Source organism: Nycticebus coucang, chromosome 7 (genome assembly GCF_027406575.1).
Source record: "Nycticebus coucang isolate mNycCou1 chromosome 7, mNycCou1.pri, whole genome shotgun sequence".
In the NCBI taxonomy this organism is placed as follows: domain Eukaryota; kingdom Metazoa; phylum Chordata; class Mammalia; order Primates; family Lorisidae; genus Nycticebus; species Nycticebus coucang.
Window position 1 is genome coordinate 87,413,250 of NC_069786.1, and position 19,996 is coordinate 87,433,245.

At 40.2% G+C, this 19,996-nt stretch overlaps 1 protein-coding gene across 3 annotated transcripts in view; it reads right to left on the bottom strand.

The window, feature by feature from the left end:
- NEMP2 (nuclear envelope integral membrane protein 2) overlaps nt 1-10,126 on the bottom strand; it is a 46,778-nt gene extending 36,652 nt beyond the window's left edge. For all 3 annotated transcript variants that reach the window (XR_008381228.1, XR_008381229.1, XM_053597355.1), the window contains exons 1-2: nt 9,944-10,126; nt 331-446 (exon numbers count right to left, since the gene is read on the bottom strand). Coding sequence is in view for 1 of the 3 variants with exons in the window: in XM_053597355.1 (XP_053453330.1) it covers nt 331-446; nt 9,944-10,061 (234 nt within the window). In the remaining 2 variants the exon portion in view is untranslated. The remainder of the gene's footprint in view (nt 1-330; nt 447-9,943) is intronic.
- Nucleotides 10,127-19,996: the final 9,870 nt, after the last annotated feature.

Below are 19,996 nucleotides of genomic sequence, written 5' to 3' on the forward strand. Positions count from 1 at the left end.
ATGGTACATTTTATTTCCCTTTTCTTTTTCTGTTTTTTTTTTTTTTTAGAGACAGAATCTCACTTTGTTGCCCTCAGTAGAGTGCCGTTGCGTCACAGCTCACAGCAACCTCCAGCTCTTGGGTTTAGGTGATTCTTTTGCCTCAGCCTCCCGAGTAGCTGGGACTATAGGTGCCCACCACAATGCCCGGCTATTTTTTTGTTGCAGTTTGTCTGGGGCCGGGTTTGAGCCTGCCACCCTCCGTATATGGAGCCAGCACCCTACTCACTGAGCCCCAGGCGCCACCCTATTTCCCTCTTCTTAAGACACGATTTAAAAGAAGGTCCTTACCTGCACAGTTGACCACATGTATTTCCACTTCACTTGGGAATGTTGATAGTAGCAATAACAGTCTGAATTTGAAGTTTTAATTAAATCCATTTCCGTCAAAGCTTTACACCTTGGAACTGAGAGATGAAAAAGGAAATATATTTTCTAAATCTTTAATTGACTATGATCTTTTTATTCCCAGAGGGAGATAATAGAAGCAGTTGTAACATTCTGTGCATGGTAAGCATGGTGATTATAGTGCTTCAGTCTTTGCAACCTCATAGGAGACAGAACATACTACAGCTCAGTGACATACGGAGGGCATTGTAAGAGCAGAGAACAAGCATTTCTTCAACCCTGAAGTAGAGGGCAAGAATTAAGGAGAGATTCCCAGAAAGATGAAATTGAGTAGAGGACTGAAGGGTAAATCAGAGCAATGAAACAGAAGTCAGGAGATGGGAGGCAGCAAGTGTATACAGAATCATGAAGATGAGAGAAATCATGAAAGTAGTTCAGTTTAGTGATATCTGATTATTATACTGTGAGGGAACAGGTCGGAGTGCAGGAGTACACCACCTGCAACTGGAGAGGTCAACAGTGGTTACCACTACACTAAGGAATGTGAACTTCATCCTGACAGCAGAACATTGACGGATTTTAGGTAAGTATCAGTCTTAGCAAGAAACTAGTGACACTCAAAAGGGTTTGATTGAAAAGAGTTCAGTAAATATGTGGACAGGGTTAAGGCACTAACAACAAGGCACTGTGAAGTTCCCAGGCACCACCAACAGCAGGAAGCTTTTAATAGACCTAGTTCTGAAATTGCAAGGGAAGGACCCCATGCTACTGGAGCCACTGAAGTGAAGGAACAGCTGTCTCATGGGATGTAGTCACTGCCAGAACTTCCGTGGACTGGTGCAGTGAGGGCACCTCAACCTATCTCTCTCACCTCCCATCAGTGCCTTGAACTGACTAAATCTGACAGGAAGACAGAGGGCAAAGAAGCCCAGATGGTGCACTCCACAGAGGTCAGCTTCCAGGTGCTGAGCAGGGGAGAGAAGGGCTGAGCAATGATCTGCAGGAACAAACAGGGAATGACCAGCTCAATAAGGAAGTGACAGGAACACATTTGTATTTTGGAAAGAACAGTATGGAATATTGGACAAGAAGACCAAAGCCAGAAGAATCAAGAAGGAGGCTACTGAAGCAATCTAAGCAAGAAAAGGACTAAGAGAGGAGGGAGAAAAAAACAGATTAATGAGCACTTAGGCAGTGAAATCAGTAGGCTTAGGAGACTTGTCTGATGAAGGACAAGAAGATGATGTGAAGTTTCTGGCGAGTGGAGAGATAGTGAGGCCTTTCACTCAAACAAGAAATACTGGAGAAGAAGCAAGTTTGTGCAGGAAGGGGATGAGTTCAATTTTGGACACACTGAGTCTTCACTGGTGGGACTACATGAAGATGGACAGGTCTGCAGCACAGGAGAAACTGGCTGGAGACAAATGTAGATACACAAATATGTGTGTGCACATACAATATATAACATAATTGAGAGAGAGAAATACAGTATTACAGAGGGGTGATGTAAATGCCACAAGAAAATTAGGGTTCGTTTTCTTCTGTCACCACTGCTGAATTTGAATTTGACATGAAGTGGGATGAAAGTCATAAATTCTTCTGAATGTAAGATGGGGTGTCACTATCATATCTGTCAATAGGAAACAGGAATAAGGAACACGTATGAGTATACACAGAAAGGGGCCTTACACCCAACCCCTGACTCCTCTAACAGAAGTGTAGTCAGCTGTTTCTCAAAAAAAAAAACCTGAAATGAAGCTAGAATAACTGCTATGCCAAAGTTGGGGAAGAACTCAGTAACTAGCACTAAGTAGTCAACAGTTACGCCCTTTTAGGGAATGATATTGAATAAGCTCAGGCAGGTCCCTGTCCTGGCTTTTTTTTTTTTTTTTTTTTAAGATAGTCTCACTCTGTTGCCCCAGGCTAAAGCACCATGGCCCCAGCCTAGCTCATAGCAACCTCAAACTCCTAGATTCAAGCAGTTCTCCTGCCTCAGCCTCTTGAGGAGCTGTGACTGTAGGTGCCTGCCACAACACCTAACTAATTCTTTTTATTTTTAGTAGAGATGGGGTCTCGCTCTTGCTCAGGCTGGTCTCAAACTAGTGAGCTCAAGGGATCTTCTGTCTTGGCCTTCCAGAGAGCTAGGATTACAAGCAATAGCCACCACACCCAGTTCCTTGTCCTGGCCTGAAATATACTTAGCATTAAGTTGGTGGAAAGTGAAGACAAGCTTTCACTACCTCCTGAAACACAACTGAATAAAAGTCAGGATTCCCAGGTGGCTACATAAAGCAGGAAAGTTACATGAGGAATTAGAGTATTCCACTGTGACAGTGAAATCATTTCATCTTTACTCTACACTGTGATGTAATGTATATGCTTTTAAATATATCAACAAATTTGCAGAGTTTAAGACATGAAATGCAATCATAAGAATCCAGGTTAACAGCTAGGCTTCAAAAATGTATAAGAAGCTCTCCCTGGAGGTTCTCTGTTAAAATGTGCTGCTGCATGGTCTGTCTGTGCACAAAAGCCAAAAGGAGAGTGCAGAGCCAGCGCTACAAACACATGAAGCAGCCCATGCTGCGGTGCATTCCTGGGTGTAGTTGAGGTGGAGATGACTCCTGGCCATGAGCAGCACGAGGGAAGGGCAGTCCCTGGGCATCAAAGGCCTGATAGCTGCTGTACAAGACGTATGACAGGAAGGCAGAAGAACCAGGAAGAGCCTGAGCAACAGAGATGAGAAAACATTAAATGCCCCACGTAGGCAGCAGGAGGGGCAGGATCTGGTCTCTGGACTTGCCTTCCAGTATCCTACGTTCTGCCTCTGCACAGCCTCCCCGGGGTTCTCTGAGCAGGAACCAGAGCTAGAGGGTAAGAACTTGACAGTAGGAGTCTTCAGTGAGAGGAAGGAATTCCCACCTATCCTTGGACAGTGAGTGCATTCTGGTGGGGCAGGTAAGAGGATGTCTCAGGTGCACAGCCCCAGCTTCCCCAGACTATTACAAGAACATTTACTTCCAGACAGTACTTTCTTCACTTCACATGTGCTCAATGTTTGGCGGGCTTTTCTCATGAGTACCTCCAGGATCGCTCCCTACAACTCCTCTCCCAGGGAGCTCCACTACATCAAGAACTGAAGTAACTCCCATAGAAAAGCAGTGTCTGAGAAAATATACTCCTTGTGGAGCCTGAGATGCACAAACAAATGCTACCTTCAAATGAGACTTTTTTCCATTTGGTCCTAAATCTTAAATCTGTCCACTAAATCCTTTAATACCTGTAGCTTTCAAGAACAAAATGATGCAATTTAAATACAGCATAACATTGTAATTTGAATTTAGAAGTAACTCCTGCTCTGTTACCCAAGCTGCATTCATGTTGCACACAGATGACTGTAACAGTCTTCTGGCTGGTCTCCCTGCTTCCAGAACTGCCCCGCAATTTCATCTACAATCTATTCTCCAATCATCATTATAGATCTTTTAAACGCATCAGAGTACAAATTTACCTGCTCGAACCTCTCCAAAGACTTCCCATTGCACCATAGTAAAACACCTCCTCCCTCCTAAGGACCTGAGTGTTTCTATGACCTTCCCTCCTCCACCTTCCCTCCCACTTGGCTGCACAGCCACACTGACTCTCTTGTCCTCAAGTTGCTGGCACACACCTATCTCAAGTTTCCTCAGTCTGCAACTTTCTTCCCCCAGATCTGGGCAGGGCTTGTGCCTTCCAATAACGTCTTCTCAGGGAGACCTTCTTGGACCCCACTGTCTAAACCAGCACACCCCAATCACTTTTCACCTGCTTTCTTCTCACTTTGCTTTCTTCGTATTACATATGCACGTGTATTTGTTAGCTTACACTGTTTCTCCGTGAAGTCAAGGACGTTGTTTGTACATTACTGTAACCCCTAGAAATTAAATATTTGCCTTTTGGGTGTGACTTGTAATTTGAGAGGTTCTTTGGGCATGCATGGCCTTGCCAGTGAAAGCCCATCCTTTGTAGAAGCCTCGTCAGGGCCAGTCAGCACCATAAAAGGAAGTGAGCTCCCTTTGAAACCACCTGATGAAACAGGACACCCTCTGCAGCCTGTGGCACTGACATCGCATCTTCAGAACCCACAGAGCAAGAGACCCAATCTGAAAGGCACAGCGTACACCTCTCCCTTACTCTATCCTATTGTCAATGTACCTTTAACTAGGAGGTTGAGTGCTGTAACCCTTAACATCCCTGGGCTAGGCACCATCTTCTCACTCCTCACCAGACAGAAGAGGGCAGGGGAAAGTAAAAGGTGGCAATAAACTTGTTTCTGTTTGACTAATATACATCAGTGTATTCTGTGTGAGGAACCTCCCAGTTAGAAGAAATTAGAAGAAATAAACTTATTCTGAATTTCCCCTCAGTTTTCAATCAAATTAAAGAAAGCATGATACAAAACATTTCCCTTGGATTCTCCAGTGGCCTCCAGCTTTTGAGGCGAAGCTGATGCGGCATTTACACAATACATGGAAAGATACCTACAAGGGGTTAGCACTGCCTGGGGTTCTCTGGCTGTTCTTCCTTCTTATTACCACTCTCCTGAGGAGAATGCATCCCAGTCAACCTACACAAGAATTCAAAAAAAAATTCCTAATTAAGGGCCCAGTCACAAGAAGCCACAAGCCACATAGGCCCAACCCCAACAAGTGAGTCCATGTGAATCTTCAGCCATGGGCTAAATGGAGTAAGTGCAAGACAGTGACTTGTGACAAGACTGTTCTTGTGGCTGGCCCACTGCCTTCCTAGAGAGACTAGATCTTTTAATCTTAGATTGATGACAGATTCTATCTTTCCTGGGCCTCTTTTGCCTTTACCAATCTTCTAGACATTCCACTGTTCAGTTTCTATCTCCTTATATCCAACTAAGGGTGAGAAACAGAAAGGGTAGCCAGTTTGACTGCTTATTTGGACTCTTATCACCCACTAAGCCCTGAAATGGTTTTATGTATTGATGGGGCCCCTGATTATTCATGCTGGTTAATTCTGCTTGGATGGAACCTCCAGATACAGGCAAAACCTAAATGTATTACGACAATCCCCTTATAACGCAATCTAGAAAATGAAACTGAATTTCTAGGAACTTATGAAAATGTTATTTTATTATTATTCATTTGGTCAGAAGGGAATAATATCTCCCTATAGAGACCACTGCTTCCACCTGAGACCAAACTATGTAGGGCGCTCCATAGCCCAGGTACAGGTGGTCCCCTGCTTACAGACTAGATACATTCCCGAGAATGTCTTTAGGTAGGATTTGTATGTAACTCAGGTCCCTGATGAACAGCACATATATGGTAATAATAATGACAATAGTATAATGGTTCATATGTGGTAATAATACAGGGTAATACTATAATAATAATAATTCTATACTGTAATAAGTTACTGAAACTATTGTGCTCTTTCCTTTATTTCAAATAAGCAGAACATAAAAATGTATACAAAAAGTTTAGCTAGAAGATAGAAGGAATTTCAAAAAAGAATATTAAAGGTTAACACTGACTGTTGCATCAACACTAGGCTAAAGGAATGTTATGCTTATCTTTATTTTTTGACCAAATCAATAATAACCTTTCCATTTGAATAATTAATCTATTATGTTGCTTAGTAATAATTAATGCTTTCATTGGAGCACTGCCTTTCACATATTCCATTATTCTCACTTTATATTGTTCTGACAGTAAAGTGACTAAAGTAATATTTTCCCAATGAATGGTGACTTCTGGCCTTTATCTGAAGGCTTAATTAGTTAATTAATTTTTACTTTCATTTCCATTGTAATATCTTTTTCTTCAATGCAGGCTCCCTTGGACTTGCTGTGGACTTTCACTTTAGAGGCATGGTGACAAAGGTAGACATAGACTCACAAAATTGACAAAAATGTTAAGAGGGAAGTGATGCTGTGGGTAGGCGACCCTATAAACAATGAGGCTAAGTTATTCGGGTAATGCGACTGTGCCAATGTACTGCTTATACCATGTGGGTTTGTTTAAATACATGTAAGAAACTACTTCCCAAATTATTAAATCATATGTTATCCTTATGGGGAGCCTGTTCATAAGTATGGAAGGTCGTAAGTCAGATCATCTGTACCTTGGGACTGCCAGTATTCACTTCCTCAAACCTGATTCTGATCAGAGGAAAGATTTGGAGGGGAAGGCTATGTTAGCTCTGCCTCATCTCCCAAGCACTTAGGAGTATGGGTGGTACCAACCCTGAATGCCATCCTTACTACAGTAAGCTGATTTCTGTAGTAACCTGGAATGAGCATTACCTCCCTTAACAGCCTACAGTCCTCATCAGCCTCTCTTGATCCTTTCAATTAATCTGACTTCTGGAAAACAGCATATTTCTAATAGTTATACCCAAACTGCTAAGTACATGAGGCTCTACTTATTTACATTACAAAAAGATTCAAGCAGGTCTCCTTAACCAATGAAATCAATCCCTTAGTTCACTTTAAATACCACCCAATTTACAAACATTCAATTCATCTAATTTTGAGGTTATGTATCTTATAAATAAAAAGGGAGACAGCAGCATATGACCCCCGAATTAATAAATTCAATTTAAAATAGCTCTTTTTATAGTACTTTTGTCCCTTAATAATTTTCTTAAATGTATAATCACATATTTAAGACAAGTTAAAGAATTTAATCACATATACAGTAAAAATATTCAGTCAAAATTTCAGAAAAGAGCAGGTAGTACTTAAACCTACCATGGAATACACTAAAAATGAAAAGCACAAATACAGGGCGGCGCCTATGGCTCAGTGAGTAGGGTGCCAGCCCCGTATACTGAGGATGGCGGGTTCGAACCCAGCCACAGCCAAACTGCAACAACAAAAAAAAATAGCCGGGCGTTGTGGTGGGCACCTGTAGTCCCAGCTACTCGGGAGGCTGAGGCAAGAGAATTGCCTAAGCCCAAGAGCTGGAGGTTGCTGTGAGCTGTGACACCACAGCATTCTACTGAGGGTGACAAAATGAGACTCTGTCTCTAAAAAAAAAAAAAAAGAAAAGCACAAATACTTCTCAAATCTTAGATCCTAACCTTGACATAAAAATACTGCACCAGTGTTCCTCCTGAAAACTTAACTTTACACGGCCTAAATATAGGAAAAACTATCTCCAGATGAAACTATAACAGAATAATAATATAAAACTTATTAAACTACATTTCTCCATTTGACCTACAGCCTCTTTTCTTTTGGGACAACTAAGGGGAGAGACAGAAGAGTAAGAAAAACAAGAAATAAGATCCCAACAAACTTTAACTGGCGAAGAGTTCAAATAGACTTAGGATTTTTTTGTAAATGCATATTTTCAAAGGGGTTAATATGTAGTACCAAAGTTACAAAGGTAACTATCTTATTAACCCCAGTATTATGTTTAACCTGAATATAAATCTCAATTTTTATTCCTCGAAGAATATGGGAATGAAATTGGAATTAGTAAATGGTGATGGACATTCAAGTTTGATTTCAACTTAAAGCACGGATTTGTCTTCTCCACAGATGATGAAGGCTGTGGTTTCAAATGACCTATTGCTATAGTTTAGGCCTGAACTTCACCTTAGGACAACACCATGAACTTCATCTCAGGACAACATGCAGTTTCTAAGGAACTCAGCCACTGTTTGCAAATTATAAGCACCCTTGGCTTTCAGTTTTTCTTCTTCTCAGCCAGACAACTACCTGCCCTTCCTGTGTCAACTGCCTCTGACATTTCTCCAAATAGGGTGACAAAGCTGAACTTGTTCTGAATGTTTTCTATTCCATGGAAGGGTGTGTGTATTTGAAACAAAATTTTAGAGTAGGGAGGGACCTTAAGTATCATCTATTCCAGGTATCACCTAATTTCACATTAAGAAAGGGCCTTAGTTAATTAATGGAAATATCAGCTGTTTCATCTCGGCATTTATCATAAAACCACAGACTTTTAGAGCAACAATGGTTCTTAGACCTAATCTAATCCAGAGCTTCCAGCAATGGCACTGGCATCATACAGGACCCTGGATGCTTCACAGTAAAGCCTATTTGGAATTGCAATCATTTCTACAAGGCTATAAAAGTTGCCATTTTTCTTAGCGTTGGACCACAATTTTATCACTCAGTGATAAATGCCTCTGACAAGCATTTATGGATATCTTTGATTAACAAAATACAGTAGCAAAATATTACCACTAAGACGGTTAACAAAAAAACCTGAAAAACAATGGGTTCACTGAAGCAAAAAAAAAAGGAAAATTTGGAGACTATTCAGCAATCAAACATCCTCCTTATACTGATGAGAAAACTATAGTCCATAAAGACCATGTGCTTGGACCAAGGTTATATCACAAATAGTAGCTGAATGTAATGACTGGAGAAGAATGCAAGGTTCTGGTGTTGGTCTAAGGCTATGTCTAATTTTCTGGCTGCTGCCATCCCAAGAAACTCTCTTCCGCAGACAGATGTTTATTTTTTCACTAACATACACTTGTTACATTTCTTAGTGGTAAGCCTTTGTTCCTTTATCTGTAAAATAGGTATATAAAAAGGTTGCTTCACCCATAGTATTTTTATGGGTGTTAAATATGAAAGATAATGCAGTTATAGCACTTACAACACTGCCTAGCACATAGTAAACACTCAATAAATATGGCAGAATTTGATAACTGCCTATCTCAACATCCATTCTCTCTTTACTTTGACAAGGAATCCTAAGTTCACTGGAGGGAGGGCCATGCCCAGCTAAAAGGACACCCTTGGCAGCCTCCTTCACAATCAGGGTGGCCAATGCAATGAAAGGAAGTTGGTGGACAGTGCATCCAGGAAATCTTTTAAAGGATTTTTATGAGGGGTGAAAAAACAAACAAATATTAAGCTCAAGGTAAATTGGAAGCAGTTCTGGAGTTAGAACTCAAGTTTTCTGACTGCCTTAAGTGACAGGATCTTGAGAACGCTCCAGGGATAGCCCATACTATGAGCCACAGTTATCACTTGTTTCCTATGAACCCAGCATTGTTAACATGTCAAACATCTCAACAGTGCCCGAGGTATCACTATCTGCGCCTCAGTCGTGTTACTCACTCTAGGTCACGACAGTCGGGGGAGAGGAATTTCCGTCCGATTCTAAAGCCGCAGCTCTTACTTTCTCCATATAGTCTTGAGTCCAAAAGAACAGCTAGAGACATAGTAAGATTTTCAACATAAATTGATGCTACTATACGAAAAGCTCTAAAATCTGGAAACGTGGGTCAGTTGTGCCAGTGAGTGAGTAGGTGACCTTGGACAAATCAAAACAAATCTGAGTTTCAGTCGCTTCAGTAAAAGGAGGGAATCGGGCCAGACTTTGAACTGCGCTGCCGCCTCTAGCTCTAAAATCACAACTTGTCCAGATGCCAGCGGAGGGGGCCAAGGAAGCCCAAGGCGGCTGCAAGCGGGGCGGGGCTGCCCGGGAGCAGGCCGCGCCCTCGGAGTGGCCCAGAGGCCGGGAAGGGGAGCCAGGGCCGCCCCCGGTGTCGGGGTTACCTGACACAGCCGACACAGCCGACAACGCCGCCTCCTCCCCGCGCGTGGTGCCCGCGGACATTCTGGCCAGGGGCGGCAGCCAGAGCAGCAGCCACCACCGCCCCGGGCGCGGCCGCATCCCTCCCGCAGCTCACCTCCGTGCGACCCTTGCCCGTGGGGGCCGGTTTCACAGAGACGAGCGGAAATAGCGCGGGGCCTCGCAGGCGGCGGAGGGGGAGGGGAGACCGGCGCGCGGGAAAGGCGAGACCCCGCCCCGGGCGGGGGAGTGGCCTGCGCTCCCGCCCCGCCCCGCCCGCGGAGGAGGCCTCGGGCCCAGCCGCTCGGGTAGCTGTCTGGCCGCACCTCCTGGGCCCCGTACTCGCTGGACTTCCCGGGCCTCGTCTAGTCCTGAAGGGCCCTGGTCAGCGTCCTGCCGCTCTTAGCGCAAGGTCAAGGGCTGTAGAAAGGAGAGGGGTCGTTCACCTGGGAGTTTTTCTTAAAACGTACTTATCTGTGACCTGAGGGGCTGAAGGGCTGAGTTCTCCGAGCTCCACTGAGTGACAGCACGGTACTGGGAAGGCCCTTCAGCAACCCTGTTTTGTAGATTAAATCAGTAAATACCAGTTTCTTTAGTTTACCTTTCTATGTTTCCTTTTTGGGGGGTGGGGGAGTAACAAGTAATAACAAATTGAAAATAATTTGGTTACTTAAATAACCTTGACTTGTATGTGTAAGTTCATAAACATACCACATTTCAGAGTACAAAAGGACTGTAAAATGTTTCTTCACCAATGTAACAATCAGTTATCTCTTAAAATTAACTTGTGTTAAAGAAAACATAAGATAAAGACATATCTTAAATGGTCTTAATGTTGATAATTAGGATAGTTTCTTTTTAAGAGCATAGCCTCCTTGGGTCCTGGAAACCTATTGATTTGATTTAATATTCTATACTTAGCTAGGATTAAAAAGTCTTTTTCTCGTCTCTAATTCTAGTCACTGAGTATACACCTCAGAGAACTCAGTGTGACAGAAATCATCCTCTTAAAAATAGTTCAGCCACATCTCTCCTAAAAGGATAGACTAGGCTTTCCCTAGCCTTGAAGTACAGTTTAACCAACTTTCCTCAAACCCTTGGCACCATGCTATACACCATATATGGCTTTTTAAAGTTAAGAAATTTCCTTTTAAGGGCCCTTTCAGGGGATGATATTACAAACTAAGCCATCATTACTTAAGGTCCCATTATGTCTGACCCTTGAAGACTGTTCCCAAAGAAAGAGCAGAGGCTCTGATCCAATTCTTCCACATGTCCCCATGTGCATTTGCCTCATAGCAGACAGCTTTTTGACCTACGGGTAGATGGAGAATGTGGTTTTCAGCATATGTATCTAGTAGAGAAGTAAAAGAGCAAGCAGCACCCTACTAAATACTGAAAATACCAGTGTAGTAGATCCTTAGTAAATATATGTGAAGAAGCTATATTGAAACACATTTCTGGCCAAACACAGTGGCTCAAACTTGTAATCCTAGAACTCTGGGAGGCTGAGGCTGGTGAATTGCTTGAGCTAGGGAGTTGACATCCGCCTGAGGCAGAGAGACCCCCATCTCTAAAAAATAGCTACACCTTATGGCCAGTGCCTGTGATCTCAAGCTACTTAGAGGCTGAGGCAAGAGAATCACTTGAGTCTAAGAGTTTGAGCTTGCTGTGAGCTGTGACGCCACAGTACTCTACCAAGGATGACAAAGTGAGACTCTGTTTAAAAAAAAAAAAAAAGAAAAACATTCATTTCTTTCTATGAAGATAGAAATAATAATTTTTTTTTTTTTTGAGACAGAGCCTCAAGCTATCACCCTGAGTAGAGTGCTGTGGCGTCACAGCTCACAGCAACCTCCAACTCCTGGGCTTAAGCGATTCTCCTGCCTCAGCCTCCCAAGTAGCTGGGACTACAGGCACCCATCACAACACCCAGCTACTTTTTGGTTGTAGTTGTTATTGTTGTTTGGCAGGCCTGGGCTGGATTCAAAACCCCAGCTCTGGTGTGTGTGGCTGGCACCTTAGCCACTTGAGCTACAGGCACTGAGCCAGAAATAAATATTTTCTAGAGATAAGACTATTAGGAGGTAATACTTCTATCACTGGGGAGCAATCATGAAATTCTGCCTCACTTCTCTAAACCTTTTTCTCATGTGAAAACCAACCTTAACCACTAGGGGAAGAGCAGGAAACATTGCCAACAATAGGAGTCTGGCAAGATCCCCTGCCTCTGAAGAAGATATAGAAGCACAAATCCTTGTCCCCTCAGAGGGTGACAGAAAACACTAGGGCTGGGTGGCGCCTGTGGCTCAGTGAGTAGGGTACCCACCCCATATACCGAGGGTGGTGGGTTCAAACCTGGCCCTGGCCAAACTGCAACAAAAAATAGCTGGGCACTGTGGCAGGTGGCTGTAGTCCCAGCTACTCGGGAGGCTGAGGCAAGAGAATCGCCTACGCCCAAGAGCTGGAGGTTGCTGTGAGCTGTGACACCACAGCATTCTACTGAGGGTGACAAAGTAAGACTCTGTCTCTAAAAAAAAAAAAAAAAAATCACTAGGGCTCAGTGTCCTGAACTGAATCAAAATGGAAGGTTGGCTACTACTGGGAAACCCTCTCTCACTCAGGATACACCACAGATACAAGGAAGCATTTGGCTGCAACAGGGAAGAAAAAGGCAGAAATATTGAGAAAGCCCCACATCTGAAGCTCAGGTGCACAGGGCCTGCCTAAGACCAAGGCAGGACCAGGAGTATGGAGGACCCTTTGTTCCACTGTAGGCCAAGCACCAGGAAAACCGCCAGTCTACTAGTGAGGGGGAAAACAAATGTGGAGAGAGACCCTTCTGTGACATAGGTATGCAAGCACTACTGATAGTTGAGAAACACTGAGAAAAACTGCAGAACTCCAGGCCCCACAATAAGACAATGTAAGTTCAATTGAAAGCATGCTGGAACTTTAAACCGTGGGTTGTAAGGAGGTCAAAGAATTGAAAGACACACCACCAACAAACAAAGAACACTATAACAGAAAAGGATGGGTCAAATAAGCTTCTCAGCTACGACTACTCCTTGTTAGAAGAATAATCGACCTCTGCATCTCTTAGGAATAAATACAGAAAAAAACCTTAATTGCCACCCTATTGGGCTACTGACCACCTGCCTTCTGAGAGGCATCCTTTGAGCACACGGGGGTACTCTGGCCAGAGTCTCTCAATTGAAACCTCTCTTCCAAGCGGACGGGACAACAGGATGAATAGAAGACACATCCTATGTTAAAACACTTAGGGTTTATTGAAAGACGTAAAAAAAGCTCTACAAAGTTAAGACAAGGCTTAACCCTAGAGCAGTGGTAGAAACAGCTCACCACCACTAGTACAACCTCTTACTTCTTATATAGTCTAAAAATTACCCCTATTTTTAGCTCCTATTGTAACAGTCTTACTTAATCTCTACTTTACATCTTAATTTCTGGTAGGGGGTGGTCAGTGGTAGCATCATCTGACTTGTGGTTCCACCTGCTTGTTTCCATTCTTAGATTAAGTTCCTCAGTATGTTGGAATTCCAATTTCTCTCTTGCTCTACCATTCTATACTTTGTTCTGTTAATTTTTAGCTGTTTTCATCAGGAGTATTTCTTCTTCAAAGGTTCCCTTTCACATTCCCCTATCAGAGGAAATGAATAAAGAAAGGTGAGGTACAATGAAAGAAATGATAACAATAATAAAACCCAAACTGAGCTCAACTCCTAATTAGATTGACTCAACTTCCAATACTATCAACCTGACTGAAGAAGTGGCACATTTGTTTCTGGGCATCAGTATTATTTATCTCAGTGTTTACTGTTCTCCCACATATGATGTCAATCATTCAATCAAAAATTATAAGACACACAGGAAAATTAAAAACCAAACCAAACAATCATGTAGAGACAAAACAGAACCAGATTCAGATATGACTCATATGTTGGGCTATAATTAATATATTAAAGGAGCTAGTGGAAAAGTTGGACAACATGCATGAATACACTATTAGGAAATTTCAATAAAGAGATGAAAAAAAATTTTTTTTGAGATAAAGTCTCACTATGTCACCCTGGGTAGAGTGCTGTGGCATCACAGCTCACAGCAACCTCAAACTCTTGGGCTTAAGTGATTCTCTGGCCTCGGCCTCCCAAGTAGCTGGGACTACAGGCACCCACCACAACACCTGGCTTTTGTTTGTTTGTTTGTTTGTTTTGTGGTTGTAGTTATTGTTGTTTGGCAGGCCCAGGCTGGATTTGAATATGCCAGCTCTGTTGTATGTGGCTGGCACCCTAGCCACTAAGCTATAGGTGCTGAGCCAAGAGATGAAAATTATTTAAAAGTGAAATGGAAATGCTAGAAATTAAAAACACATTTTTAGATATGAAGAAGTCCTTCAATGGGCCTATCAGGAGATGGGACATAGCTGAGGAAAGAACCTGTAAACTTAAATATAGGTGAATAAAAATGATCCAAACTAAAACCAAAAGAAAAACAAGAACAAATCTAAAGAGCTCTAAATCTAAATCTAAGAGCTATGAGAAAATATCAAGTGGTTTAATATACAGTATACTAGAATCCCAAAAGGAGAGAAGAATAATTAGGCAGGAAAATATTTGAAGATACAAAGTTGAGAATTTCCCCAAATTAAATGAAAACAAAAGATGAGAAAATCTTGAAGACAGTCACAGAAAAATGACATGTTACATAGAGAGAGATAGAGATAAAAAATTATAACAGTCTTCTTGTCACAAACTATGTAGGCCAGAAGAGAATGGAGTGACATCTTTGAAGCAGTGAAGTTAAAACTGAACTGCAACCAAAAAATGGCCAGGCGTTGTGGCGGGCGCCTGTAGTCCCAGCTGCTCAGGAGGCTGAGGCAGGAGAATCACAGAAGCCCAAGAGCTAGAGGTTGCTGTGAGTCCTGTGACATCATGGCACTCTACTGCAGTAAAGTGAGACTCTGTCTCTACCAAAAAAAAAAAAAAAATTTTAATAAAAAAAAAGCTGTCAATACAGAATTCTATACCCAGTTACAATATCTTTCAAAAATAGAAGCAAATGTGGTTTTTTGTTCTGTTTCTGCAGACTTTCACTAAAAGAAGTGTTAAAAGAAATTTTTCACACAGAAGGCATGTTATAGCTATAGAACTTTGGATCTACACACAAGAATAAATAGCTCTAGCATTGATAAACATGAAAATAAATACAAAATTTTAAAATTATTTTAACCACTTACAAAATAATTACCTAAAGCAAAACTAGTTGCAATACATGTGAGGTGTACATCATATTTAGAATTAAAATGTATGACAATAGCATCACAAAGATGAAAGGAAAAAAATGGAAATGTACTATCATAAGGTTCTTACATCATGCATGAAGTGATTTCATAGTACTCGAAATTAGACTGTGCTAAATTGATGATGTATATTACAAACTTTAGAGCAACCACTAAAATCTTTTTAAAAGAGATATAGCTAATAAACTAATAGTAAAGATAAAGTGGAATAATAAAATAATCTAAAAGACAGTAAGAATATAGGGGGAAAAGAACAAACAAACAAAGTTAACAAGTAGAAAACAAGTTAAAAGATGATAGATTTAAATGATTACATTAAATAGAAACGAACTTAACATCCTAATTAAAAAAGGAAGACCTTGTTAGATTGTATGAACTTTTATTTGTATACTATCTCCAAGAAACCTATGTTAAATATACAGATAAAGGCAAAAGTAAAGGATGGGAAAAAGTATGCCATACAAATACAAGGAAAAAAAAACTGAGTGGCTGTATTCACAGCAGATAAAGTAAACTAGAACAAGAAATAGTGCTAGAAATTCAGTGGGTCAGGGGCCTAAGATTCTGTGCTTCTAACAAACTTCCTTGTCCAAGAACCACCTTGAACAAAAAGTGCTCTTAAACACTAGACACACATATAATTTGGCAAAATGAAAGCAGATGGAAGGATTCCAAGATCAAATAGTTTGGGAAATACATCTTATAATATTATCTCTCTTTGATGTTTACAATGATGACCGGCAAATTAAATACTTTAAAATTCCTTCAATACAGAAACATGTAGTAGGCAACCCGTAGATGGCCCTCAATGATCCTTTCTACCTTCTAGTACACATACTCTTGTGCAATCTCCTCCCTTTGAATGTGGGCTGGAAATACTGACTCACTTTTTATGAATAGTATATGGCGGAAGTGTGAGATATGTCCTCCAATATTAGATTATGAAAAGACTGACTTCCAGCTTGATTGCTCCTTCTCACTCTCTCTTGGATTACTTGCACTGGAGAAGTTAGCTTCCATGTTGTAAGGGATCCCTGAGGAGAAACTCATGTGAGCGAAGAGATATTTGACAATAAAGCCTTGAGAGGATTGCAGCTCTGGCTAACACCTTGATTGTGGCTTTGTGAGAGAGCCTGAGCCAAAACTGCCTACTTACGTTGACCCTAGATTCCTAACCTTTAAGAACTGTAAGAAAATAAATGTTTATTATTTCTACCTGCTAAGAATTAGAGTACTTTGTTAAATAGCAATAGATAGCTTGTACAAAACTAGTTTAACTATCCTACACAGGGTTTAGAGTAAAGGATTGGCTTAGTTTTACCCTACTGAGGCTATGTTGTTGCCATAATAATCATTCTTGGCATTGAGGAATTATAGGTGAAATATTTGGTTTATGCTTGTGCATACCAAAATTTAAGCGATAATAATAATTTTTCCCAAATAAAATCTTTCCTATCTCTTTATAGGTTGCTGTAGATATTATTGGTTTTGATAAATTTGCCTTTTGGGCTCCATACTAATGAGTGGACTGCATATCATGATTATAGTATTAGAATATTCCAGGTCTGTCCAGGTACTTAATTTTACCAGTGGACTTATACCTTAATATGTTTTATTTTTGCATGTTAGTATTGTTTTCTTTCAGACTGAATAAATCCCTTTAGCTTTTCTTGTAACATGAGTCTGGTGGTGGTAAATTCTCTCAGCTTTTGTTTGTCTGGCAAAAACACTTTCTTTTCTTTACACTTGAAGGATAGCTTTGCTGGATCATGTTTATTGATGGCAATTTGTTCTTTTCAGAAATTTGAAAATGTCATTCTAATCCCTCCTAGCATGTATGATTTCCCTCCTAGCAAGTCTATTGCCAGACAAATTGGAGCTCCTTTACATGTTATTTGATTCTTTTTCTCTTACTTCTTTTAGTATCCTTTCTTTGTCTTTGACTTTTGAGAATTTGTAGGAAGATATAGGAACATGCCGTGGGGTAATCTTATTTGTGTCAAATCTCTTTGATGTTCTCTGATCTTCCTGGATATTTATCTTTCTCAAGTTTTGGAAAGTTTTCTGTTATTATTTCTTCAAATAATCTTTCTATCTGTTGCTCTTGCTCAATTCTCTCTTAAGCACCAATAATTTTTAGATTTGACCTTTTGAGATAATTTTCTGTGTCTGGTAGGCAATCAATCTTTTCATTCTTTCTTCTCCTCTGTGTATTTTCAAATAGTCTGTCTTTGAGCTTCTGATTATTTCCTTTGCTTGATTCATTTTGCTATTCAGAGCCTCTAATGGATTTTTCAGTTCAGCAAATGTATTTCTCAGTTCCAAGATTTCTGTTTTCTTTTTAATTATTTCAATCTCTCTGTTAATTTCTCTGATAAATTTCTGATTGCCATTCTGTGTTATCTTGGAGATCACTGAGTTTCCTTAAAACTGCTATTTTGAATTCTGGGTCGGAGAGTTTATATATTGTCGTCTTGTTAGGGTGAGTTACTGTTTCCTTGTTTTGTCTGTCTGAAAAGGTCACGGTTCCCTGTTTGCTATTGTTTCTTATGGATATACATTTATATCTTTTCATTGAAGGATTATTTATTTATTATATTCTTCTCTGGCTTGTTTTGGTTTTTATTGGATATGTTTGCTTAGAGATTCTTTGTAATTTACCTATTGATTTTCTTTCTTTTCTTTCCTTTCTTTCTTGTTATGTTGCTACCACCTTTGTGGCACTAGATGGAGCCTTGAGCCCAGGTTTGCCTCAGTACTAGTAATCAATCAAGAGTGCCACCTATTCCAAATGGTGGAGGTTCCAAAGGGGATATTCCAGTAGTGCAGGAAGGCTGGCTAGGGGTTGTGCCCACAGAACCCATGGAAGGAACCTCCTGTAGCATAGTGCTGCTGAATAGCAAGTGTGATGTGGTGTCTGTTACAAAGCAGAGTTTGCAGGGCTGGGATTGGTAGTTCAGCCTCCCCACTTTGTCTCTGGCTGTCCTCAGAGATATCTCTCCCTTTAGGAACTTTTGATGTTTCCCATAGATTGAGGCAGGGAAAAGGACTCAAGTTGGTAGGGAAGGTGGTGTCCATTTCAATCTCACTTTTTGCAGTATAGAAACCATGAGTTGGGGGTAAATTGTTCCACACACTTGGTGCCAGGCAGATTGGGGGGTTAGGCAATCCGGATTGTCTGATTCTTTTACCATCTGCTCAGAGTTTTTTAAATTCTCTGTGGCTCTGGAAACTGTCTCATCCTTGTATCTGACTTCTTTAATATTGCTGGTGATAATCTCCATACTGTATAATTGTTTTTTGTGTTCAGTGGTAGGGCAGTAAAGCCAGTTTTTTTCCCATGCTGCTATTTTGGAACCAGAAGTCTCCTAAATTTGTTAATTCTCTTAAACTATGTCCATGTGGAAATTTTCAGCCTCTGCATTTTTATTTCTAGACTACTTGCTCTTTATAACTAATTAATTTTTCATAACTATCATGTGGCTATAACCAGTCACTATGAATCAGAAGTAAAATTCAGCTCATGTCAGAAATTATTTAAGAGGTTTCACTTGGTTTCTAGGTAGAACATTTCATTAAATGAGTTAGAAGTAATTAGGCAAAGTTCTACTACTTTGTGTACTTTCATAAAGAACAATTTAATCTGTTACTGCAATGATACCAGTCAATACCTTAAATATTACAGAAGTTATATGTCATCATTTGTTTCTTAAAAAAACCCACTTTTAGAATTTTACACATTAAGAGAAGAAACAAACTGTCCAAGACTTCTCCATACAAAAAAAGAAAAAAATTATATAGGAGTTGACTTGTTGGATTATGTTTTCTTAGCATATTTCATTGAAAATTTTGAAATCAAATTACTATATACTAATTCAGTAATTTTAATAATAATTAAGTCATGTCAAAACTAAGAGTTTTTTCAGTACAAATAAATAATATTGGAAAGGATTAGAATAAATATAATCTATTAAGAAATATGTTATATGTCCTTTATAATAAATTGCTAAAGCCCTTGGTAAAAAAATAATTGGTTAAATTCTTGTAAATTGAGATATGTGGAATTCTTTAAAGTAGTGGTTCTCAAATTATAGTTGAATAAGCATCCTATCTCTAAAGATTCTTATTCAGGAGGTCTGATATATGGGCTGGAAGACTACATTTGTGATTCTGAGGCAAATAGTGTTTTGAATATACTGTATTAGTTCTGGGGGAAAAAATGCTCACAAGTGAATGGTAATTAGTGAACTGTAGTTAGAGGGTAATTTTTATGGGAGAAAATAGTGCAATTGGTTAATCTGAAAAAAGAAAGGTTAAATGGCTACAGCTTTCTAAGACTGCATTGGAGGGAAGGAAGATACAGGAAACAAGTCACCAGTTATTTGTTCTATATTTTTTTTTAAGAAAAAAAAGAAAAAGATTTAAATTGCAGTTAGTATGTTTAGGATTGCACTATAAATAAATTTTCCCAGCATGGGATCCTAGTTTACTTTTTGCCTGGACACTGTTCAATCTTGCCACTCGACTTGATTCCTAAGGAGTCTCTGCCAAAGGTTTCTTTGCAATCAACACACCCTTAGGAAGTATTTTTCTTAATCAGCTGTTCTCTATAATCTAGTTGTGCTTTCATTTTTTTTCCCCACTGAGGTAATTTCTTTTAAAATGACTTATGTGAGAGAAGGTCAATTATATATCAAAGATGCTTTTGTACAAACAA